The sequence below is a fragment of the Vombatus ursinus genome, unplaced genomic scaffold, assembly GCF_900497805.2.
Source record: "Vombatus ursinus unplaced genomic scaffold, bare-nosed wombat genome assembly UNPS02014778.1, whole genome shotgun sequence".
NCBI classification, from domain to species: Eukaryota; Metazoa; Chordata; class Mammalia; order Diprotodontia; family Vombatidae; genus Vombatus; species Vombatus ursinus.
The window spans coordinates 49,842,908-49,869,214 of NW_020954556.1; the positions used below are offsets into that span (position 1 = coordinate 49,842,908).

Here is a 26,307-nt window from a genome sequence, read left to right on the forward strand (position 1 = left end):
TTTGGATCTTTCTAATATTGTGGATAAAAAGCAACTACAATCTGGCATTTGCTGCATTCTTCCCACAGCTCTGTGCCCTTGGGGTGTTGACTGCCTTCCTTCATCAAGGGTTTACTGTATGAATAGGTGCATAGCCCAATGGTTCAATTTTTAATGGAGGGGGCAGGAGAACTGCTAAAGATCCCAGTCTAATCTGCCCTTTGACCTACTCTTTACCCTAGTACTCTTCTACTGTGATCCCAGGTAGATCAGGCAAATCCTCAGCAAAATGGAATTAGTTGTGTTTGCCACAAATCTGCTTTGAAGGAATGTTGGTGATTAGGGGAGGACTGTTTGTACCATGCAAGATCCAGGGGATACTGAAAATGACGCTTTGATTGATGACATTTTTTTACAGACCTCCCCATTCCAGAATCTCAATGCCATTCTTCTTTAACATCACCTCATTTTAAATGTTTACCTCTGAGCTGTGGCTCCCAGCCCCCAAGGCTAGACAGGAGGACCAAGTTGTTAGATATTCCTTCCTCCACCCCCAAGTTAGAATGAACAGTCAACCACAGAGGCAGCCTTCAATAGCTTGGAGTATGGCACTTCCCCACCTCAGGAGTATCTACCTACCTCACAGTGGGGATTACAAAGGCCAATCTAATTTAATTGATTAACACTTGCAAAGCTTTTGGAGCTCTTCAGAGGAAACTATTTATATGTTTGGGAGCTACCCAGAGATAACAAAATTAAAAAATAAAAACCCCAACAACAGTGTAAAGTAGAGGATGGTTATCAAAATGCTTTAGGAGCTTTCAGCAAGAAAAAGATATAAACACAAGATTAAAAGGTATTAGCCTGGCTGAGGTTACAGACCGAAATGTAAATTCTTTTCTTTAAAGACTTTTAAAACAAAAATTTGGAAATTCTTTTCTTCACAGATAGTCTATCTTATTTCCTATGGAAATGTAAATTTCTGTCTTACAGTGAGTAGGTCAGAACTAGGTTAACATCATTAACCTATTTTAAATTCTTAGGGCACAGCAAGTGTCTCACATACTTATATAATTTTTTTACACTTGGTCTTTAAACATGTTTCCCTGCTTTAAATAGACATTCATTCACTCTCCATCTCGGTTATAGGACCTCCTAGCTTAGCATAACAGCCCAACAAAATAAGGGTAGATATAAACTATGTAATTTACTCACAGGCATAAATGGATGTATAAATATAAAAAATGTGCACAAAGCTTGATGCCATGCCTGGCTTCATTGTGACCTAATGTCTGTAGTATGTAAATATGGGGCTTACTTTGGAAAGAAAAGAAGTTTTAATATACAGATTCATCTAAAGTTCTTTCCCTTTGACAAAAACAGAAATGAAGAGAGGAGAAATAATGTTCTTTCACAATAAATAAGTACACAGTAGCAAAGGTTACCATTGAAGGGATTATGCATGATAGAAACACCAAAGTAAAAACTTTCACTTTTACTTTAATATGAAGACATTGTTATCAAAAGCGCATACTCCACAAATGCTTTGATCACAAATGATCTCACCCTATCTTCGAAGCGCTTTCATTTCTTTTGCTACCCTCTGTGTTCCTTATCAGAAGGCCAAGTGTAAGAAGTTTCCTGGTTTATGATTAGGAAAGAATCTGATAGATTAGAAGACTCAATTGAAGTTGGACATAATAAGTATTAAAGTATTACATGACATTAATCCTGCCATTCCATTACTCTCTCAATCATTGTGCACAGACTAATTATTCTGAAGCCAGTGTTCAGGAGAAAATAGAAACATACTTACACTGGGCTGGAGTAATCTCTTTATTGCATCAACAAGGCTAGCTCTGTACTGGTCCAGAAACAGGCTGACATTGAGAAGAGAACAGAATCCAGATTAAAATGGGTTTTCAATTCTAATGATACTAATGCAGATATGCACAAGGCTAATTACCCATGTTGACACAATGCTAAAAAGGAGAAATTGAGGCCTGAATTTCCTTCTATTCATATGCCTTTATAGAAAAGGGGGAGGGGAAGGATATCATAACTAACATCAACCAAGTCAAGTCAAAACATCAAAAGGCAATGGGGTTGGATCCACACCTGACTGGGCTCGCTAGGATGTTAGGGAGAAGGTCGGCTAGCGGGGTTCTGAGTATGTATACTATTCACATCACCCAGGGTTTAAGTTCATCATAGCTTAGATTCTTGCAGACTCAGCTCTTCTACCCACCTATTGGGTGATACCATATCACCCAACACCCTAGGTCACCTTATCCTACCCACTCCCTCCTCGGGAGCTCATTTTCTGAAACAAAAACCAGGAACAGCTAAGAAGCCCAAGACATAATGGACTGAATAAAATCTGCAGTTACAAACTTTCATCACAGTCCACTCCAGACTGGTACAATATGTGTGTGTGTACTCCTGTGTGTGGGTGTGTGTCAGCAACTAGATCTCATCCCTGTACCTGTATATAGCCTCAACCAATTTGCTTTCAGACCACGTCCACAATGGATCATGGTTGCTCTTACTGCCACACTCTTTCTTGAGTCCCTTTGCTCTCACGCCATGTTGCGAACACATTACCCCTGACCTTTGCACACATTCTCACACCCTCTTTCCAATCCCAAATGTTCAACCACTGCAACTACTCTCCCTCCTAACACCTCTACTCGATTCCCCCAGCTCACTTAAATGTACAAGATCCTTGCCCACATCTCAGTTTCTGATTCCATAATACTGTCTTCCTACCATCCTAGCTCTTAGCCCAATCTCCTAAATGGCCAATCAACATATAGCAACTTTGAGGCTGGCTACTTCCTAGTATTCCTAAATATTCTCAGAACTGCAGATCCTTTGCTTCCCTTAGAAAGGCAGGGAGAAAATCTCCCCTTTTCAGGTCTACTGTCTCTCAAGCTCTCATGTCTCAGGAGATTTCCGAGGCTGCCCACCAAAACAATGGGATCCTCCAGCAACCTATCTTATACAAATCAATGAATAGAAGTGAAATGGTAATGAATTTCTATGACTATAAATGCCATTGAGGCTGGACTCAAATCAGCGACCTAGAAGTAAAAGGTTCCATAACAAAGGATCCAGTCTAGTCAGGCTGTGACAGAGGTCATAGAAATGCTTGATTTTTTGCCTTGACCTCCATGTTGATATCTAGTTCAATGTGATCTTTCATTTTTCTTTTTTGACCTCTTAATAGCATCTGTTGTTGGTCTGTCACTCTCCAAATTGCTCCTGTCTGGCCTTGTCTTCATTAGGCTTTGCCTTGGAGACCTGGAGTATAACATCTTTCTCTGGAGTTAGAAACTCCTCATGGATCCCCAGACTTGAGCCAGTTGTAACCAGATGAGATATTCACAGGCTTAGGCTGAGACTCGAGTTTTTATTGTAGCAGAGGAAAAGTTTCCTGGTGAATGCTTCCAGGGCTGAAACCATACTGTTGTATGGATGAACTGCTTACCAAGAACAATGTCTGTGCAGTATCCTGAGGAATGATCCTCCGCTGTCTCTTCTTTAGGAGTGTGTCTCAGTAAAACAAAGCTGTTATAACAGATCAATCACATTCATAGGACACTTTCTGCCTCTATTCTTACTTTTACAGTAAAAGGTGACATGAGGAGTTAAGTAGAACATGAATGAAAGAATGAAACATATATTAAGCATTTACTATGGGCAAAGCACTGTTCTAAGTGTTCGGGGTACAAGGAGAAGAGTAAGACAGGCCCTGCTCACATTTTAATGGAGGAGACAATACATATGGACGGTTTCAGCAGTAAATCAGATGGACAAGTCCCATGGTCCTTAGGATACAGGGGCAAAGCAGATGCTGATGCTTCCTTCTTTAATATTATTTCCACTGAAAACATCCTATCAGCTTCTGATGTTGGACATTCGGATGTTGACATTGCCCAGGGCTTTGGTGGCAAGAAGTCTCGAGGAGCCATGAGCAGCTGCCAGGCTACCCAACAAAATACAGGGGTTGGTTTCCTGGACAATGGCTGAGGCACTGGGCTGGAAGCACTTTGATTCCCAAGGCTCTTGAGTTCAGGGTCCTGAGCTGGCTCTGTCAGGGTTTGAGGGGAGATGGTGGTCAAGTGGTAGTAGGGGTTTGACTGGCCTGGCATGTTCTATCTCCTGTTTCTGCCTCAGCATGCCTTGTTGCTTCAGCTAGCCTGGCTTGATTGCTCCACATGTGACAAGTGGTTGACAGTTGGTGGGGATGGCTAAACCCTTCTTCCCAGGAGATGCTTCCTCAGGTGACAGCTGTGAGGGCTGGACTGGAAGCAGGAATGAAGGAAGGGGCCTGCCACTACTCCTATCTGTGCCTATCTGCCAATATGTTGAAATTGGGCAGCAGATGGTGGTGGTGGTGATGAAGGTAGACTACTTCTCCACAAAGATTTCTCCCCTAATAATGGCCATGAAGGAAGGGCTGGAAGTGGGTCTAGTAGGCTGAAGGGGCACCATGGTTCCCAAAGCTCTTGGGTTTTGGGTCCTTGGGTGTCCCTACTAGGGTCAGAGGGGAGATGGCAGTCAAGGTGGTGGTGGTGATTGGACTCTCTTGGCACATTCCGTCTCTTGTCTCTCCCCCAGGATGCCCTGGTGTTTCAGTTGGTAGCTTGGTTAGAAGATGACAAAGTCTCTGCCCTTGAGGAGCTTAGTGGGGGAGATGAAAGAGCCAAAAAACCCAAGTGATACTCACATATTTCTATAGTGATTTAAGGTTTCCAAATCACTTTTCTCATGACACTATGAGGAAGTTAGAATTATCATTCCTCTACTACTGATGAAAAAAGCTGGGGTCAGAGAGATGAAATTACTTGGGGTTGGACCCAGGCCTCTGGGTTCTGAGTCCAGGAAGCCATGTTATCTTTGCAGACATATAGACACATACTGTGTGATCTTTGCTTGGATATATTTAGGTGCTCTGTGCATGTGCAGGGACTCACAGGAGAGATTCTCCACTCAGGATTCTCTTTCTTGGGTGTCCTAGTATTGCAGGGATTCATGGGAGAAAAAAGACTAGTTTTTTCTTCTTTTGTTTGAGATTTCAATTGCACATTCAATTTTCTAGTGTTTCCTTTACCAGTCAGACTAGTTTTTCCGAGGTAACTTAAAATTAAAAAAATATATTCTGAACTTAAAAACACCAAATACAATGAGTATTTCCATATACAAAGTAGATCAGAAAAAAAAGGTTGTAAGCAAAAACTGCTTATCTTTTGTGAATAGTTTGCTTTTCCTTTTAATTTTGTAATAAATTCAAAACATAACTTTCAAAGCTGTCCTACTTGTCTGTGTTTCTTTCTGGGCTTCCCTCTGTTCCCTTCTATGGGGAGGGTTGAGGGTTGAGGAGGGAAAAAGTCCCCTCAATGCTTCAATGACCCTTTTTCTACTTTTCTTTTTCTTTTTGATAACCTTATCACTAACTCCTTTTCACTTCCCACTTTCCCCCTATTAAAAGAAAAGAAAGAAAAACTAAATTCTTATAACAAATATGCAAAATCAAGCAAAACAAGTTCCCACATTGGTTGTATCTAAAAATGCCCCAGTCTATACTCTGAGTCCTTTACCTTTTGAGAAAACTTTTGCACTGTTGAATGCATATGTACTGATGTTCACTGTATTTATGTATCCATTACAAGTACAGAAGCTGATATGAGTATTTTAGATGTTACATTCTTAGAATACTGGTGCCTAGTAATTCATCTAGAGCACAATGTAGGAGCTCAATCATGTGATTTTTTTTATTTTACTTTTGAACAGATTTATACTGCTTGCCTTATCGAGAGATGAGAGTGGACAGCTAATCCAAGATCCTTATGGACTGTGGGTCCATAGGATAAGGTTTGTCTGATGGCCTAAAAGCCTTGGGTAATCACCTCCAAGGGCTTAATCCCTTTTTGGGAGCCCCACAACTCTTGGGTACTTATCTGATTTTGATTTCTTTTTTTAAGCTAGCCATTTTTCTAGTGAGGGGTGAGTCTGGACCTCCGTTCAGATTACTGTAGATGTTATAGGGGTTTACTGTGGACATTTCTAGTACCCATGTGCTGCAGGGACCCAATCAAAAGGTTTATCTAGACCTCCAGTTGGAATGCACTCTGTGCTGCAGAGATTCCTGCAGAAATTCTGTGTGTCCTCTGTGTTATAGGGATGCAGAGGAATTTTCACCCATGACAATTTGGTTTCTTACTGAAAAATGTGAGGGTAGATGACTTCCAGTGAACCTCAGGTTCTCTATCCCTGTTAGGAGTTCTATTTGGACCAGCCTATGCCTCTGAGGTGGGAAATTTGATTATCTTTTTTTCTTTTTTTTATTAATGTCTTTGTGTTGGAGCAAGCACAAGACAAGCAAGCAGTAACCTATTAGGATTTCGTAAAATGGTCTCTATATGTAGAATTGTATCAACACATATTTGTTGGGGTGAATGTAATCTCCAGGCCCACTAGCTATGGTGGGCCCGAATCCTCATGGAAGAATGTTAATTCCTAGTGTGTTAAAGTACTGTGCTGCATTAAGTCTCTTTAGCACATGGCACTGAGGAAGGCTCTCCAAATAATACTAGGGCCTCCCCAAGTCACCAGAGAACTATTCAAAACTGAAAAGCACTTTGGTTGATTTGCTGGGGAAAACAAATGTTTAACTGGGGAGGAGATTTGAGAGTGGATGAGTGCGCTGGAATTTGGCTCTCCTCCTCCTCCCAGCTGTTTGATGCAATCACAGAAAGGAAGGAGCAGAAGACAGAGGTATTACATGTGAACAAAGTTAAAAAACAACAACAACAACAAAACTCTAAGCTCTGTCATGTCTTTACAAAGTTTGAAAAATTCTCTGATTGAATTGGAAGGGGAACCTGGCCATTAGACGTGTGAGAAATGAAGCACTTTAGAGGAAAGGAGAAGCTTTATGGAACATGACCCCTGCACCTCTACCAAAGGGCATCAGGGAGGAGGGGACATTTTCCCTCCTCAACCCTCAATATCAGCTATAGAATTTTGTAACAGAGCCATCTGCCCAGTAGGAGACAGACAGAGACAGACTCATAGAGACAGGGGCAGGAAGCAGCTTTAAGGAGTGTCTGTTACCTTTGTTCACAGAGAAGAGACCCCACCATAGATTCAAGAAAGAACCAACCCTGGAGGACAAGAATTGAGTCATGGAGGGAAGACCCAGGGAGCAACAGAGGGACTGACCACAGCGGGAAGCAGTGGGAGGACAAGACAAAAAGAGGAAGGACATCAGGGCCCTGAAGTACTGAGGCATGAGGATCCTCGGTATCCTGTGTTTCTTTCATCTGTGACTCACCACTAGAGTACTCTAAGTATGTGCCCACCCTTTCCCACCGATGCTGTGTGGATTTGTGGGAGAGTATGCCCTATGTTTATCTGGGGGGAGGACATTTTGTGACTATAGTTCTTATTATATTATCTTTATAAATACCTTTTTATTAATTTATTTTAAATGTAAATATTAAAACAAATCCACAATAAAAAAGAAACATAAACTTAAATATTAAAACTTAAATATAAAACAAGAAAAGAAAAAAAAAGCATTGCCATGTGCCACAGGAGAATGTAAGAGAGGATTCAAAATATACAACAATGAATTTCCATTTTAAGAAAGCCTATATAATACACATTGTGTTTCAGGCTGTCCATTTTTTCTTTGCTTCCTTGTAAGTTTTCTTTTGTTCTCTTCTGTGCACTTTTTACTTTGTTTTACCCCCCTTCCTTCCTCCCTCTCCCCCAAGAAGGCTACAATTAAGTACCGATATATCTATATCTATATCTATATTTACATCTACATCTATATCTACGTACAGATAGATATAGATATGTACACACACATATATACATACATATATGCATATATATATAAATATACATATATATCAAAAATACCTTTGAATAATTGTGTTTAATAGCTGACTATTAAAGAGTACTGATTGGTGGGGGTTCATAAGCTATACTTTTAGGAATATGGACCCACAGAGCACCTTTGAACCTGGAGGTAGTAACTGCCTTTGGGGGGGGGGGGGGCAGGGCAGGGCAGGGAAGCTCAACCTTCACACATGAAGAAGTTAGCATGTAGCTTTCAGAGGGGGTACTAAGTACACAAATATCAGCAAGAAAAAAATATGTATGTACATATATATATATATATATGCTATTACAGTTCAATAATTTATAAACAAACAATCAAGGAAGAGGGAAGAATAAGAGATTGAGAAGAGGAGAGGATGAGGCTGACTGAATGACTGAAATGATTGGAGTGAGACAGCGGCCCAGCACATGGCACGCAATCTCCTGCCTCTGTGAATTTGTACTGGCCGTGGCCTACGCCTGCGAGTTCTCTCTGCTCAGCTCTGCTTCAGAACGTATGACTCTTTCTTCAAGCTGCAACTTAAGCACCAAGTTCTACGTCATTCCTGACCCTCTCAAATCCTAGTGGCCTCCCTCTCAAACTGCCCTGTTTTTGACTAATTTATTTCTATTCTCCTTCTATTTATTTTATACACACACATATACATATGTACATACATACACATATATGTACTTGTCTTCCTCATTAGAATATAATCTCATTTCAGGTAGGGATTGTTTCATTCCTTTTCTTTATATCTCGAGTGCCTAACACAGTGCCTCACATACAGTAGAGATTTAATAAATGTTGGTTAATTTATTGCTTGATTGGTTATTCTACCATATACTGATTTTAGACAACAGGAGATATATCAATAGCTGGAAGGGACCACAGAGGTCATCAGGTTCAACTCCTCAGTTTTACAGATGAGGAAACTAAGGACCAGAGAAGCAATGGGACTTTCTTCAGACCATACAAGTAGTAAGTGACAGAAATGGGATTTAAGACCAGGTTCTCTGATGCCAAACCTACCGCCAAAACTACTCTGACATTTTTTTTCCTTCTCTGAATTCCTCCCATACTTAATTGTTTTCTAGGCTTTTGTGTGTATTAATTTTAAGCTCCATGAAGACAAGGACTACTTTTTTGTATCCCCTACAATGTTTAGTGCAACAGTGGTCAAACAGAAAGCCATTAGATGATCAACTCTTGCTATTATATTGAACGGTCCTGGAGAAATGCAACTGAGTTGAATCTACCTTTGTAGCTCTACACAATGCCCTGCACATAGAAGACCCTTAATAAATGTTTGTTGAATTTAATTGAATAAAGTGTTCAATAAAGATTTGTTGATTGACAGATTGATTCTTGGGGGAAACAAGTACTAACTACAATGGGAAAGGGAAGGACAGTACTGCAGTGGTTTTCTTTACAAAATCAAGAAGATAACGTCATGGATTAACAAGCAAATGATAGGAGAGGGATGAGAAATAACCTTGGCCCAGTATTCAGCTACAGCTAGACCTTCGTCAAAGGACTGCATCTCCCTGGGTTTCTCCAAAGTGAAAAGAATGTGGAGAAATTGAGTATGGCTTCAGAGAACAACAACACAAATGAGGAAGTGAAGAGAAAATAGATCCTATGGTGAAAGTAAAGGAACGAAGGCTAGGGAGACCAACAGAGAACTTTAACAACGTGAAGAGTTATTATTCAGAGAGTGACCAGTTGTTTTCCACTTTCACAGATGTGCCAAAATGGGGAAATAATGGAAATTTTCATTTGGATATAACTCAATAATTCAATTCCACAAGAAACGATGAAACACCTACCATGTGAAAGACACTATGATAGGCTTTGGGAGGAACTTGATCTGCCAGGGTAACCTGCCAGGATTTAAATGGGCTACCAAAGGAAGTTGTGGAGTCTCCCTCCCTATAATAACCTACTATTTGGTTGGGATTATTCCATAATATCAAGAGAAAAGAATGAAGAAAGTGATTTTCTGGGTTCCCTTTTGCCTCTATGAATCTATGGTTTGGGTAAGATGTGTGGGGAATGTGTGGCAGGGTCAGGGAAGTAGGCTTATGCTAAGACCAGTGTCTGGGTTTACATGGGTGGAGTGGAGAAAAAGCAGTTATGTCTCCTTTGCTAGAAGAAGGCTTCTATGTAGTAGAATGTTAAATGAGTAAGAAATCAAAATATAAAGCCCTATGATGAGAGAACTATTGATCAGGATAGGTTGATAGTTACTTTATGTGAAAATTTTAATCTCTCATGTCTAACGTAAAATTGATGAATTTATCTAATGACTGGAATCAATGTTTGAAGAGAAATGTTAAGATATTTTGCCAATGTGGAGAAGAATTAGGGAAAAAGTACAAGATCAGATTAAATAGAATAGAAGATGTTGGTACTACACTGTTAAGGCATACAACCATATATTTTTTAAATGGCAAATTATAAAAATGTACAATGATATGTATATTTGTTCATCTATAAACTTTTTTTATGGTTTTTGGATTAACGGGCTTTAGGGTTTCTGTTTTTCTTTATGTGTTTGCCTATGTAAAAACAGAACTGATCAATACAAATGAAATAATTTCGTATTGAATAGTGATTAATAACAGGTAAGGGTTTTTGGAAAGGTTAAGAAATTGTACCTCAATATTTATTTCTTTAAAAATTTCATCTACTTCACTCTTTCATTTTTGTAATTATTTTATTTTTTTTAAAAAAGTTTAACTTACACAGAGAAAATGTGGGAAAATGAGATAATTTTCTATTTAGTTAACTATGCCTAAAGGAGCCTTGGTTGGCTGGACTATGATGTAATTACCAAGTGACAATCTCTCTTATGGCTAAGTGTATTTTAATGTCAAGTAATTTTATTTTGTTTTGTTATGGAACTATGATTTCATTGCCTTGGAGGAATGTTCACCACTGATCAGCAACTATTTTGTAGCTTAAAGTCTTAGGGCACTGAGAAGTTAAATGACTCACCCATATATCAGAAGTAGGATTTAAATACCCGGCAGGTAAAGCATCAAAGAGAAAATAAACTGCCTCTTGTGAATTGTACCCTATTAAGTGTCCAGAAGACAGTAGGCAGTTAATATTTGAGATATTGATTGAGATACTGATGCACTGATAGTATAATCACAACCACATTTAAAATGTATCAGATACAAAGGAGAGTTGACATGTATCTATACATAGGATGCCAATTTTTTTTTCAACTTTTGACCATTTGTCTTCTGTATCTATCCCTCAACAGTTAGGTGGCCAAAATACCCGAGAAAATTTTTCTGGCTATCTAGTAGTTCTGTTCTCCAACCAAGCCTCAGCCTCAGCACAAATTTGACAAGACTTTGCAGAAAATGTCAAAAGAGCAATTTCAATATCCTTTAATGGAAGGTATCTGCCCTCACAATCTCCTGGAAAAAAAAATTCGCCCTTTAAATAAATCCTAACGTGCTAGAAAAATAGCTGTTAACTTAAGTGGATCCACAGCTCAGTGAATCACTCATTGAGAGGGAGATATAGTTTCAAATTTATCTTCAGTTACTAAGCAAGATTGATAGTTAACCTAGTTCGACCTCCAAACCAAAGCTTTTGTGCAATTTGTCTATGGGGCTAACTCTACTATTGGTCCTTGAGTCAAAGAGGAAGATGCCATGCAGAAGAAAAAAGTACCTTCACCCAAGAATCAGAAGAGCTGGCTTTGGGTTTTTCATTCCTGTTTCTAAGTAGACTCATCTAGCCTCAAGACCACATTTCCTTGAGCCTTACTTTTCTCATCTGTAATAGGGGGAGATATTAACACTTATTCTGCTAACCTCAAAGTGTTGTAAGCAGCAAATGTACAATGTTTTGTAACCAAGGCATATTGCTAACATAATGTTATTATTACTGTTATTACTCTTACTATTAACATTCTGGATCTAATTAAAGGGAAAGATGATGGATGATCTGTGTTCATTCTACTCATTAGCAATAATATTCTATGGTCTATATAGAATATAGTTCTATATAGAAAATGAGTACATCCATTGCAATATTGGCTAAGAAGGAAATGGGTGAGCTCCCAGACTGGAGAATGTCTTTTGGGTAATCTGGCAGAAATTAATACTTTCACTGGACTTTAAAGGTAAGATTATCACATTTAATTAACTTTCTTTAGATTCAACATACTGAAGAGTTATTTTAAATATGAACTTCATGGTACAATAAAAAGAACAATGTTTTGAGTAAGCTCTGGGTTTGAATACTGCTTATACTATTTGCTCCCCTTCATCTGTCAAATAAGGAGGCAGAACTAGATTATCTATTATCCTTTCTAACTCTAAATCCTATGATATTGTGACCTAGATTGATACTTGTAATATCTCAACTCACAGTTGAGTGAGAAGGGATTCTAGAATCTATGTTATGTCTAGTTTAGGGAAAAATATCATCCCCTCAAAAAAAAACAGCTTAAAATTAAATATTCCTTCTGTATCAAAGGGAAAAAGTAGAGAAAAAGAATGAAGTGCAATCAGTGTTAAGAAGGTTAGAAGCAAAAAAGAAAAGAAAAAAAGAGAGTTGGAGTTAACAGCCACTGTTCTTCCACCACACTCCCAATTTTGTCTTCAAAAGTCTCTGACTGTGGGTGAGTTTATACCGCAATTGTCCTGGCATACCTGGGTACAATAGGCCAGGTTATGGGTGGCATTTCAGACATGCTTTCCAAGCCTTTAGAGGATCCAAATGTACATAGTCACTTCTCTTTTCGCAGCGTTCCAATAAACTAGAGAGCCGTCAACCACTGAATGAAAGCGTTCATTGGGTAAAAAACATCTTACTTCCAGACCCTTAGATTTCATTGTGATTGAACAGGAGTCTGGAAAGGCAGGCTTAAAATTAACAATCACTGGCTATTCTAAACTCAGCAAGGACGGGGTTGGCCTGCATTCCAGCAGAAAAGAATCCTTACATTATATTCAACCCGAAACAAGTCATCTGAGGAGCCATAATAAGCAGTTTTTCTGTTCCTGTGGTTAAACATTCCAGTATTTTGATGTTTGTCAACAACATCTTTTTGCAGGTGTGGCCTCACCTAGATTTTTTTTTCCTTCTATTTATCTCAAAGTTGACACTTCCCAAGTTATTTAGGAGCTGTTGAACCACGAAACTATTTTTTATTGTCAAAAATGCTGAATGGGGAAATAATGACAAGCTTTCACAGTTTGCCTCTTTATTTTAAAATCTAGTGGAGCTACTAAATTTAGTTGTGAACTAAGAGACTGTCTGTTCTGGGAAATAAGTTATTCCCACCACTGCACACGAGGTTTGTGAATGTTTGAATGTAAATATATGAATATATGAATGATTTGGGAACATAAACATATCACTGCTTGTTGTAATCATGTGCATTTTTACTTGAACCTCAATGTGGGTTTAGAATAGGTTTGTGAATAGAGCTTGTTTTCATGTAAATGGGATCAAGCAGTACCACTGGTTAGCTATTCAAGAAGTCAGACAATACCACCCTTGCTGGAAAGGCTTCAACAAGAATTTAATCCATGGACCTAATATTTGAACTCAGATTCTTGCTTCATATTCTGGACCTCTAATCCCAGATCTGATGGACTGACAGCAACGGTAGGACAGTGTGAGACTCAACGTGTTCTGTTTGTGTGCAGCATCTGTTTCTGACACTGGGCACTTTAGACTTCATCCTCATCTGAGGCCGTATCTGAAGAAAGCTTTCCTTTCCCCTTACTGTGTCACATTCTAAACATGCAATATGGCTTGCCTGCTCCCAGAACCAACATCCATACAGTGACTTTGACACTAAGCAACACCAAGAGGGAAGAAGTCCAAAGAAATACAGTACCCATCCTGGTCCTATGTGCAAGGTATAAGTCATAAACAATGGCTGTTTAAATTAAGTTTTTAAGCAGTTTAACCATTTTTAGTCAATGACAGACTAGATACTAAAATATTTATCTTTGGAATAGAACAATCAGGACCACTGTGAAAGCAATCTAGATTTTCATGTTTACTAAAGAAAATGATGAGTATTCTGGTACTTAGAACTGGGGGTACGAGGCAGGAAGGAGGATGACCAATCTGTCACCTAAAAAGAAATTTTAAAAACTAAACTTGGTTTGTTTATTATCACTTAAATGTACAAATGCCAACACGCCTGCTCATTGTCTATATATGTGTGAATGTACTAAGGAGTTTAAACTGAATGTGCATAATGTATTTATTGTGTATGCACATTCACATTGTTTTCTAGTGAAAATACAATTTTCAAAAATGTTAAAGAGACTATTTTTAACCTGAGGACATTAATTGGAAAACAGCTTAAGTCTTATTCTCTCTGCCAGTCTCTCCAATACAAATAGGATGACATGGTGTGAGTGTCCATAGAACAAGATATGACAAAGCCAGGTTGTTTTGATATTTGTGTGAAGAACAAATTTAACTCTAAATCTCTTGGCCAGACCTTGCCTCACCCACATAATCTGGAGAACATCCACATGCGACCCTTGTCTAAGCCCCCGAGAAGACTGCTGCCCTCCTGTTCTTGTCCACCAGCGCTCTGATCTGACTTTCATACTTAATCTGATCTAATCCTGCCGGCATTAACTTCATCTGTGCAATGAAACCTGGAGAATCCATTCTCCTATTTGGTGAGGAAGGCATTTACAAAATTACTTGCTGAAATCATATGGCCATGTTTAGCTTCTTATTTTAATCATATGATGCGTCTCTAAGACATTATCGGTGATTAGTCAGAAACCTGGGTCTGTCCTTTTTGGGAACAAAGACGTTTTCTGAAATGAAATGATAAGAGAAGGAAGTGCTGGTACCATACAGTGTAAAGAAAGGAGGAGGAAGAAGCAAAAGTCACAAGCTTGAAAAATGTTTTTCATTGAGGCACTCCTGAAAAGATAATTTAGTTGACTTAAATAGGAAAACGACCAGCTGAAAATGTTTTGAAACTAAAAAGGGTTTTGGTTTTTGATTGAAAAGAAATATATTTCTTTTCATTCTAAAAACGCCACGTCTTGGTGAGAGCCAGAAATACATTGTTCAACTAATGCCCTGTCTGTTCCAGTGTTCTGGACCTCCAGATTGTGCTCATCAAAATGAGACCTTGTTCATTACCTCTCAACTTGGGTTTTAGAAATCTGAAATGCTACCACAGAGTCAAAGGGACTGAAATTTAATGGAAAAATATGCAATAATTGCCAAAGTTTTCCATAAATTAAAATATTATTCCACTTATCTAAAGAAATTATGTGAGATTAGTTGCAGTAATTATTAAAGGGCTAAGGCTTGTTTACCCTGTAACTCAGAAAGAAGCAGTCTTTCAAGAACAAACAAAGTCTGGCTAAATAAAACCAAAAAGCAAAACACCCAATGTATATTTTTTAAAAAGCCAGTCTTTCGAAAATTCCCATATCTTAAGTATTAATTTCTCATTTATTAATAAAATTTAATTTTATGATTAGTTTTTGTTTTTAGCATATATTAAAAACAATGGCCACTGGATAAAAACTGAAACGACTGTACAGCAAACATGAACACTGTAGAAATATTTTCTCTAGAGTTGTTGTGAATATATATATATATATACACACATACAAATGCATATATAAAATATATTCAGGATATGGTTATGAATATATCAAGATTATGTATTCTCATATCTATACATATATAGATACAATACATATGTATGTTATGTGTGCATATATCCTCTTATATCAATAGTCAGATCTTTCCTAAGAAGTAAGCTAATTGAGCTGTTTGTGTTGATAAACTCCCTTTTCTCCAGACTATTCCTCACTGAGCCATAATTATTTGCAATTTGCCTAAGTCGTCCATTTACTGATACGTCAAGCATGAAACAGAGGCAATTCCAGAAAATGGAAATGCTTCTCAAAATCAATCTTTGGGAAATAATGTGGTAGAAGTTACTGTGTGATAGAAGACTACCTTAGGACTGTCACATGGAGATGAATATTAATTTGTCGAGGTGAAGGTGGCTTTGTGCTTCATTTGTTGACTTTGCTTAGCCATCAGCAAATCGGCAGAGCACAATTACTCCAGCAAAGCTTCTTTTTCCCCCCTAACATGAGTTTTATGATTTTTATGTACTTACCAGTCAGCACACATAACAATGTCAAAATGTCCTTCCAGTTGAGAGACATCTGTCTCATTATCCCATCGTAAAACGCTAGAGGAAAAAAAAAGATTAAAAAAAATTGGACTTAGATTTTTTCATCTTTTTGATTCTAAGCTATTAACATTATTTTTTCACAGGCACTGAAATTATTTAAAAGGTATATACATATTACTTCAAGGGGTATATGACAAAAATCTCGGAACATAACTGTGCATTCTGTATTTTCAGGCTGAACCCTTGACGAGGAAGAGTTCCAGCTTTATTTAGACATAACAGTTAAGCTGCTGTCAGGCTTCTGTAGGTGAATCAGGGAGAAAGGGAGTATTTGTTACCACAGTCACTGGAATCTCTCTGGATGTTCCAGACCTTTGTACCTGGGTGTTGGAATTGTAGGATTGCCAGTCTGACCAGAATATAAATTTACAAAAATAAAATGATGTGGGTTTGTAGCTTTTTTCATTGCATTTTTCATTGATGGAATGTCCCATTTTTCAAGGTTTAAGAGGAAAGGATAAGAGAATATTCAACTTTTATTTGGCAGTGTGTGGCTTTAGGAAATTTTCAAAAATCACTAGTTCTCATACCAAATCTGAAATGAAGGATAAGGTTTTAAATTATAAACTAATCACAATAATGAATAATGTGAATTTGAAAACTTCAGTGTTCATGAAGTCAACTAGATGGTTGTGAAGCTACTCTTAGTAACTATGATCATCATTGCAATTTATTAAAATATTGCAAAGATACTCCACCCCCGACCCCCGCCTACCTCTAAGCAAAGTCTGATTTGCAGAGAAACATCCTGTTCCCTGTTTCAGTTTGATGGTAACTTAAAACAAACTGACAGCTTTTCTTTGATCTTGTACAGCTATGCTTCCTTATCTTTCTTTGTGTGAGGTTTCTAGTTTTCTAATCTACTTTGGAAGAAAAGAGACCTTTACCTCCAAAAGCTTAAATAGAGCATCAGTCATTTTCTAATAAACCCCAAAATTCGTTCAAAGTACACTCAGAAACACGAGAGACATGCAAATTTCCTAAGGTATAGCAGATAAAAATGCTATCTTGAAAGTGCCTATGAGAGATATTTAGCCCTCCTGCCTGGAAGCCACATAAATAAGCTTTGTAGATAAAATTTAAAATCCTTATACTTTCCTAAAGTCCTCTGGAGCTAATGAAAGTTACATATATCCAGGAAGCAGAGAAAACTAGAACTCTGGATCTCAACTGCTAATTCCACAGGCTCTATAATCCAATAGAAGAGAATCATCTGAGCCTTTAAAGGCTGTGATTTTTTGGGAAATGCATGTCTATCAACTCACTGATCTGAGCACCAGCAGTGCCACAAAGGGAGAACAAACTCTGTCCACATCCAGTGCATGGGGACCGATTGAGCCTTAAGCAATTTCGTTTAGTGGAACTTGCTCTAGCTCTGCAATAGTTTTTACTTGCATAAACAGACTTTGAACCAGAAGAGAATGTCTTTTTTTTTTTAAAGCAAAATAATTCTCCTTTTTTTTTTTAAAAAAGTGCTGTGAAGAAATGGTTGTAATATTTGAATTTCTAAAGAGATTCGGCCTCCTGGCTCATAGACAACCCTGAGGGCACTGTGTGTAAGTATCAGCTCACCCTATCCAATGATCTGTAGCTTGGTTTAATATTGCATAGGCTCACCACCATTTCAAAAGTGAAATTCAAATGCTGAGTTGGGTCATCAGACCCACAATGCCTTTGTCACAGTGAGTCATTGTTATCCACATTTGTAAATGACGTTGTACAAATTAATCCAAAGTATTGCAGTATTGCAATCTAAGGCAGATAATGCTGAAGTACTTAGATACGTGAAAGATCTACGGATGATTAGAAACGTACAAAACAAAATTTTGCAAGACAAGTTATCATTCTTTTTTTTTTTTTTTTGGTGAGGCAATTGGGGTTAAGTGACTTGCCCAGAGCCACACAGCTAGTGAGTGTTATGTGTCAGAGGTCGGATTTGAACTCAGGTCCTCCTGACTTCCGGGCCAGTGCTCTATCCACTACGCCACCTAGCTGCCCCACAAAAGACAAGTTATGACCTGACTTGCTGTACATATTAATAAATATAAACTGTGATATGGTCAGTTTAAGGAAGTCCTGGTGTGGGAACTCTCTATGAACATAGATCATACAGATAGCAATCATTAGTCAATAAATATCTATTAAATACCCACTATGAGCCAGGCATTATGCTAAGAACTGGGAATACAAAAACAGGTAAAAGGCAGTTTCTGCCCTCAAGAAGCTCACAATCTAATGGGAGAGATAATGAGCGCAAACATACCACATTCAGGAAAAAAAGGAAATACAAACACTGAAGAGACAGAAGGCACTAGAATTAAGAGGGGTTGGGAAAACCACCCATAACTAACAAGTGTCTGAGGCACATAAAGTTTAGGTGACTTGTCTGGGCTCAAGTGTCAGAAGAAGAATTTGAGGGCAGCTAGGTGGCACAGTGAATAGAGCTCTGGCCTTGGAGTCAGGAGGACCTGAGTTCAAATCCAGCCTCATACACTTAACTCTTACTAGCTGTGTGACCCTGGGCAAGTCACTTAACCCTGATTGCCTCACCAAAAAAAAAAAAAAAAGAACTTGAATGGAGGTGTTCCAGAGTCTAAGCCCAGCACTCTGTCCAATACCCCACAACTGCCTCTGTCTGCTTATACATATTAACACTAATGTGGATACAAAGTACGTGTATTAATACTAATGTAAAAAAATACTGATATCTCCATATATTTCCCCCAAAGTGTGCCCTGCTAACCTACAGAAATCAGATTCTAAGAGAGATCATTATCAACAAATAGCCATGTTGTATTCTCTTCCATGCCTTTTTTTTTTTTTTGAGACTGGGTCTCCCTATTATCCGTAGGCTGGAAATGCCACTCACAGACCCAACCTATCAGTTGGCATGGAAGTTTTGACTTGTTTTGTTTCCTACCTTGACTGATTCAACCCTCCTTAGGAAGGGCTGGTGTTCTGGTGGCTCCTCCTACTCCCGCTAGCAAATCATACTGATGCCAGACTTAGTGTAGATGTCCAAGTGGCTCTAGCCCTGTTGCATCTCAAAACTCTCAAACTCAAGAGATCCACCAGCCTCAGCCTCCCACTAGCAGATAACATGGACATATATCACTATTCCTGGCCCATATCATATTTTAAAGAAATTTTAAGGAAATCACAGTTGTATCAAGCTGGGTGGCTTTAGTAGGCTAGAATTCAATATTGTGGGAACAGGAAAGTAATTATGTCATCCTAACTCAAGACTTTTCATAGTGCATTTGAGTTTGAGCTTCAATCTGACATTGAAAGCCAATTTCATCTCTAAGCTATCTTGTACCTTTCATCTCAAAACAACAACAGAAACAATAACATCAAAAAAAACAAACAAAAAAACAAACAAGTCAGATGTATTAAAATGTGCCCAAATGTGTTTTCAATTTGTAATAAAACCTGAAACCAGACAGGTTCAACCTGGTTTGGATCTTAATTGTAGCGATCACAGACAACTCACCTTTTTAAAGAGAGTTTTGAAAGATGTCTTTTCTGATAGTCTCAATGTAAAAATCTATCTCCAACTGTAATAATTGTGGGCCCCTAGTTGTAGGGAAGATGAATCTATTTGGTAACTCTACTATCTAAAAGGCGTTGCTTTTCTAGTAGTGAAATAAATATGCTGACATAATTCTTGATCATATTTTCCAAATGCAAAAACAAAAAACAAAAAACAAACTTGGAACTATCAAAAGACAAGTAATTCTGTGAGTGGTATAAAGGAGACAGTTGCTTTTCTTTCATATTTATCAAAAGCATTTGTTTTTGCAGAGAAATCCATCAGTGTCTACATCAGTTCCTTTCATTTTATGCCTCAGTGTTTAAGTCTGCAATGAAAACAATTTCACAGTACACATTCAGGTCATTTACTGTATTAACCAGAATTTGGAACTACTTCTCTCCCTCCTTCCATACCCTTCCCCATTGTATTGCTTCTTTCCTTTAGCTTTTCATTCTCCAATCTCTTCCAATCCTTTGTGGGTTTTGAAAAGTGCTGTTTTAAAGGGGTCACTATGGAGTGTCTTGGACTCTTTAGAAAACTGCCATGATTTAAATTTACAGCTAAATTTATAGACTAAATAGTTGCATGGTTATTGAAGGGTCCTTCCCCTATTATTTATTGACTGCTTGGCTTAAAAGCATAACTATAATTTAAATGTATATGTTAGCCAACCAAGCATTTTGTATGCATATCATATGCTTAATAACATACTAGGTTTTAAAAGGGAAGCAGAAGGTTTTCTGCTACCCTCAAAGGACTTATAATCTTGTTGGGAAGGTCAGACCTTCATTTGAAACAATCAGAGAAAACTATGATATTGTATATAATTAAGTTCCTAAAGCAACTTAAGTCTGTGATATAGGAGTTCAGGATGGCAGGATCAATGTGGCCTGGATTAGTTGGGATAGGGTTCCATGGCAAAGGAAGAACAAGAGTTGGAGCCTGAATGAGAGAGAGAAATTGACCAGGTAGAACAGAGAAGGACATTTTCTTGTTGGAGGGAACTGTATGACCAAAGCTCTAGTGTGTGTGATGGACTCATTAAGAAGGTAGTCTGGCATAGGGTGGTAAGGCTTGGGAATGGGGGCAAGGTACAGATCCCAGCCATGTATGACTTAGTTGATAAATCTTAGGGAATTGACCACAGCTGTGATGTGCCTGGGGTCACACAGTATCAGAGGCAGGCCATGAACCTAGATTTTCTTCCTCTAAACATTCTATTTATTATACCACACTATATTTATTATACACAATAAAGAGGAAAAAAGAAAATCTCTAGCATTCTCACATATTTCTACCCAGGAGTACATTGCTAACTCAGAGAAATCAGATTTTGAGAGAGAGATAGAAATCATCAACAAATAGTCACTTTGCATATTCCTTTCCTTTCCGTGTATTTTAGAAAAATTTATTAATTACAACTGTATTAAACTAGATTATTTTTGTGGCCTAGAGTTGAACACTGTGGGAAAAGAATGCTAATCCTAAACTTACATAATAAATTTGATTTTATTATTAGAACTCAAATTTTAATGTACACTATGACACTCCTTTCCTCCCACCCCACCATTGCCACAAGTTCATGTTAAATTTGGGCAATGAGTGAGAGAGAGAGGGAGTGGTGTAGCATATGCTACAATGTAAGTCCAATTAATACAAGACAATTTGTACCTATCTAAATAAGAATACAAAATATATTATGTATCAGAGAAATACAGGTAAATAAAAAATACTGAGATAAAACATAACAACATAAAAGAGGCAAACATGGATTCACATTTACAAATGGTGGTTGTAGGAATGACACAAAAGAAATGGGTCAGAGCTGTCTGTTATTTGTGATATGCTATACCATTATCACTTGCCTTACCATTATATTGGGAGTGATTACATGGCTAGTCAGTCTTAGTGAGACAGAAAGGCATTTACCCAATAGGTAGATAATTTTCCAAGTCAAGGCAACAAACATTTTATTCAGTCATTTTTCAACCATGTCCGATTCTTTGTGACCCCATTTGGGGTTTTCTTGGCAGATATATTGGAGCAGTTTGCAATTTCTTTCTCCAGCTCATTTGGGGATGATGGAGAAACTGAGGCATGTGGGATTAAGTGACTTGCTCAGAATCACACAAATAGTAACTGTCTGAGGCCAGATTTGAAGTCAGGTCCTCCTGACTCCAGGTCTAGCACTCTATCCACTGCACCACCTAGCTGCCCCAACAAGCATTTATTAAGCACTTAATATGTGCTTAGGTCACTGAGCTAAGTGCACGTAAAGAAATGCAAAAATAATCCCTGAATTCAAGGAACTAATATTCTAATGGGGGAAGACAACAGGCAAACAACTATGTCCATAGAAAATATATACAGAGTAAAAAGGAGGTAATCTGAGAGGGAAAGCATTAGCTTTAAGGGCAACAAGGAAAGCCTACCTGCAGAAAATCGGATTTTAGCTGAGACTTGAAGGAAGCCAGGAGGTGGAGATGAGGAGGGACATGGCATGAGGAATAGCCAGAGAAAATGCCAGGAGTGAGAGATAGAGTGTTTTGTTTATGGAACAGAAAGGAGGTCAGTGTCACTGGATCAGGGTGTATGGCGGGGAGTAAGGCATTAGAAGATTGGAAAGGTAGGTGGAGGTGGGGGGGGTGGGAGTGGGTTATGAAAGGTTTTGAATGCCAAACAGAGGATTTTGTGTTTGATCCTGGAGGTGACAGAGAGCCACTGGAGTCGATTCCAAAGCATGGTCAGACCTGTGCCTTAGGAAAATCACTTTAGTGACTGAATGGAAGATGGGTTGGAGTGGGGAAAGACTTGAAGCAGGCAGACCCACCAGCAGGCAGAAGCAGTAATCAGAGCGTGAGGTGGTGGCCTGAACTAGAGTGGTGGCAGTGTCAGAGGAGAGATCTTGCAAAGGTGAAATCCACAGGCCTTGACAATGGCTTGGATATGGGGGTTGAGGATGACACTTGGGTTGTAAGTCTGGAGGACTCTATAGTAATAGGGAAGGTAGGAGGGGCAGAGGGTTTGGGGAAAAGATAATAAGTTCAGTTTTGGACATGTTGAGTTTAAGATGTCTACTGGAAATCAAGTTTGAGATGTCTGAAAGGCAGTTGGAGATACAAGATTGGAGGTCAGCCGAGAGGTTAGGGCAGGATAAGTAGATTTGAGAATCATCAGTCTAGAGATGATAATTAAATCCATAGGAGCTGATGAGATCTCCAAGTGAAGTCATATAGAGGTAGAAGAGAAGAGGAGCCAGGGCGGAGCCCTGTGGGATGTGGATGTGACCTAGATGAGGATCCAGCAAAGGAGCCTGAGGAGTTGTCTGATAGGGATTAAGGATGGGAGAAAGACAGACAGAGACAGAGAGACAGACAGACAGACAGACAGACAGACAAAGACAGACAGAGAGAGAGAGTCCTGAAAACCTATGTGGGGTCAGGGTTGGGGGAGTATAGTCAAGTATAAGAAGATTGGAAAGGTGGGAAGGGACCAGACTGTGAAAAGTTTAAAAGCCAAATAGAGGATTTTATATTTGCTCTTAGAGGTAACAGGTTGCCACTGAAGTTTACTAAGGGGAGTGGGGTGGGGTGAGGAGGTCAGATCTGTATTTTAGGAAGATCATTTTAGCAGTTAAGTGGAAGAGGGACTAGAGTGGGGAGAGAATTGAGGCAGAAAGAACAAACAGCAGGCTGTAGTGCAGGTGTGAGGTGATGAAGGCCTATATCAGGATGGTGACTGTGTCAGAGAGAGAAGAAGGCATTTATAAGAGATGTTGCAAAGGTAAAAGTGACAAGACAGATTGGCTATGAGAGGTGGATGACTGGGAGGATGATGGTACTCTTAGTAACAGGGAAGTTAGAAAGAGGGTTTAGGGGAAAGATTTGGAGTAGTTTTGGACATGCTGAGTTTAAGGTGTCTAAAAGACCTACAGTTAGTTCAAATAGGTCCACGAGGCAATTGGAGATGTAAGACTGGAGGTGAGGAGAGAGGATTAGGGCTGGAAAAATATAGCTGTCCATCATCTGCATTGAATCAATAACTGAATCCATGGGAGCTGATGAGATCACAAAGTAAAACTGTATAAAGGGAGAAGAGAAGAGAGCCTAGGACTGAGTATTGGGGGGTATCCATGGCTAGCAGATATAACTTGGATGAAGATGCAGCAAAGAATGACAAGCTAGCTAAATAAGCACAACTCTTAAGACAGTTGCCAAAACAATATAATATTTAAATTATGTAAACATTTGCAAAACCCAACTCTAAATTGCTTCTGCCATCTCCCTCTTCTACTCCTAAGTTTTACTGAATAGAAAAGAAGGAAGTCAAAACTCTAATGCTGATGGAAACCATGAAAAATTTCTGCTATCTAACCTCAACTAGATCTTAAATGAAACAAGGCAATACTTTTACTCTTTCTTAATTGGTTTTCTATCCTGCTAAACTCAGATACTATTCCAAAGCTTCTCTTCTTCTCTCAATTCTCTCACATTTTTCCTTTCTCCCCAAGCCTTTGCCTTATATTTTACTGGGAAAATAGAGGCTAACTACAGTGAACTTACTTTCTCCCCTTCTCTTCAACTCAAAACCCTTTTACATCATTCCCTACTCTCTCCTTCTTTACTCCACTCTCTGACAAAGAGGTGGGCCCTCTTGCCATGGTCAACTCTTCTACATGTGTCCTTGATCCCATATACCACTCTATTCTCTAGCACACTGTCCCCTAAATCATTCCCTTCTCTTTCTAATAATCTTCAGTCTTTACATAGCTATTATTTCTTTCCCTGGTGCCTGTAAACATGCCCAAGTTTTCCCCATTAAAAATAAACAACAACCTTCACCATATCCTCAAGATATTATCCAATATCTCTCCTCCTTTTCTCAGGCAAAGTCCTACAAAAATCTGTCTACATTCATTGCTTCTCCTGTCACTCATATCTCAACCATTTGCAATTTGGCTTATGACTGGAACTTCTCTCTCCAAAGTTACCAATGTTTATTTAGTGCCATACCAGTCAAAGAAAGGATTATATTATAGAGGCAGGAAAAAAATAATAAAAGTCATCTGGAGAAACAACAGATCAAGAGTCTCAAGGGAATTTTTTTTAAGCGGAAAAAAGAGTCTCATAGAAGCATACTCAAACTATAGTACAAAGCAATAATCCTTAAAAAAAAAAAAACACCCAAAACTATGTGGTACTGGTTAAAAAATAGAGAGGTCAATTAGAGAACTAGATTAGGCAATAGCACATGGAAGCAAACCAACATAATAGTGTAGTGTTAAATCCAAAGACCCCAGCTATCGGGGTAATAACTCATTATTTGACAAAAACGGTTGGGAACACTTGAAAGCAATATGGCAGAAATTAGATATGGACCAACATCTCATACTATATAGCAAGATAAGTAGTACTTGAGGTGCCTATTGAAGGAAGAGAAGGATTCTTTGAGATAGTGGTGAGAAGACAGTACACTCCATGTATGAGGGATAACTACCTCAAAGGCACAGAGATGGGATACAGAGTACTGTGTGTGAGGAATAAAGAGGCCAGTTTATCCAGATCACAAAGTGGAGGAGAGGGAGAAAATACAGTGAGGCTGAGAAGATAGGTTGTGACAAAGTTCTGAAGGTCTTTAAAAGCTAAACAAAGGAGTTTCACATAGTGAGAGCTGCACTTATCAAAAATAACTTTGGCATTAATGTGGAGAATGAGTTGAACTAAGAAGACACTTGAGGTAGGGAGACCAATTAAGAGACTAATAATTTAGGCAAGAGGTGATGAGGGAAGACAAAGCACAGGGGGGAGAAAGAGAGTGAGGGAGAGGTGACTGTATTGAAGCCAATACCAACCCCTCTACATGAATCTTGATCCCCTGGTGTCTTTTCCAGTATATTGCAATCTGCTAAAGATGAGAGAGGATGACACCAAGGGCATATGAATAGGGGTTGGCCTCAACAAGGAGGAGCACTTCATTGTCCAAGACTGGGAGAAAGGAGAAGAGAGTGAGGAATAATGTAAAGGGTTTTTTGAGATGAAGATAAGAGGGAGCTAATGTCAAATAGCCTTTCTCAGTAAAGAAAGAGAACATCCTTGGGGAAGGAAGGAGGTAAGGAGGAAGATGAGAGGCTCCAGGAGGGAATGAAAGGTTTGGAAAATTTTTTTCTGGGGAATGAGATAGGGGAATCAATTAGGGAACAATAAAATGATTGCCTAGCTGCAGCGAGGGCCCAGTTGAAGTTGGATAATATGAATATATGGTATATCCAGTCAGCACAGTTATGTGACTTCCTTCATCTCTTTTCAGTATCATAAAAATTACCATAGGGCCATCATCCAACAGCCACCATAATCTTAATTGGGTGAAAAGTGTTGATACTGTGAATTTCAAAGGAAGAGAGGTTGCTGAGTGAAGGTGATAAACGGAGAGTGTGACTCTCCCTCTATGACCAGTGTGGAGGTAGGGAGGGTTGTTGGAAGTACAATCAGTGGTGGACAGGATGGCCAAAGATACAGTGTTATGAGGTAGGAGCTGATCTCAGAGAAGATAGGAGTATGAGAGAAAAAGGTCTGAGGTAAGGGAAATGTTTTTACTATGAAAAAGGAAAACCAGAGGGCATAGTGAAAGGGGTGGGCAGGGCTAGACGAGGACAAGGGTAGG

At 38.8% G+C, this 26,307-nt stretch overlaps 1 protein-coding gene across 1 annotated transcript in view; it reads right to left on the bottom strand.

The window, feature by feature from the left end:
- The window catches only part of CAMKMT (calmodulin-lysine N-methyltransferase), a 502,405-nt gene that overhangs the window by 17,397 nt on the left and 458,701 nt on the right, over window positions 1-26,307 (bottom strand). The window contains 2 exon segments of the mRNA XM_027865015.1: window positions 1,796-1,859; window positions 16,035-16,109. Of these exon segments, the coding sequence (XP_027720816.1) occupies window positions 1,796-1,859; window positions 16,035-16,109 (139 nt within the window).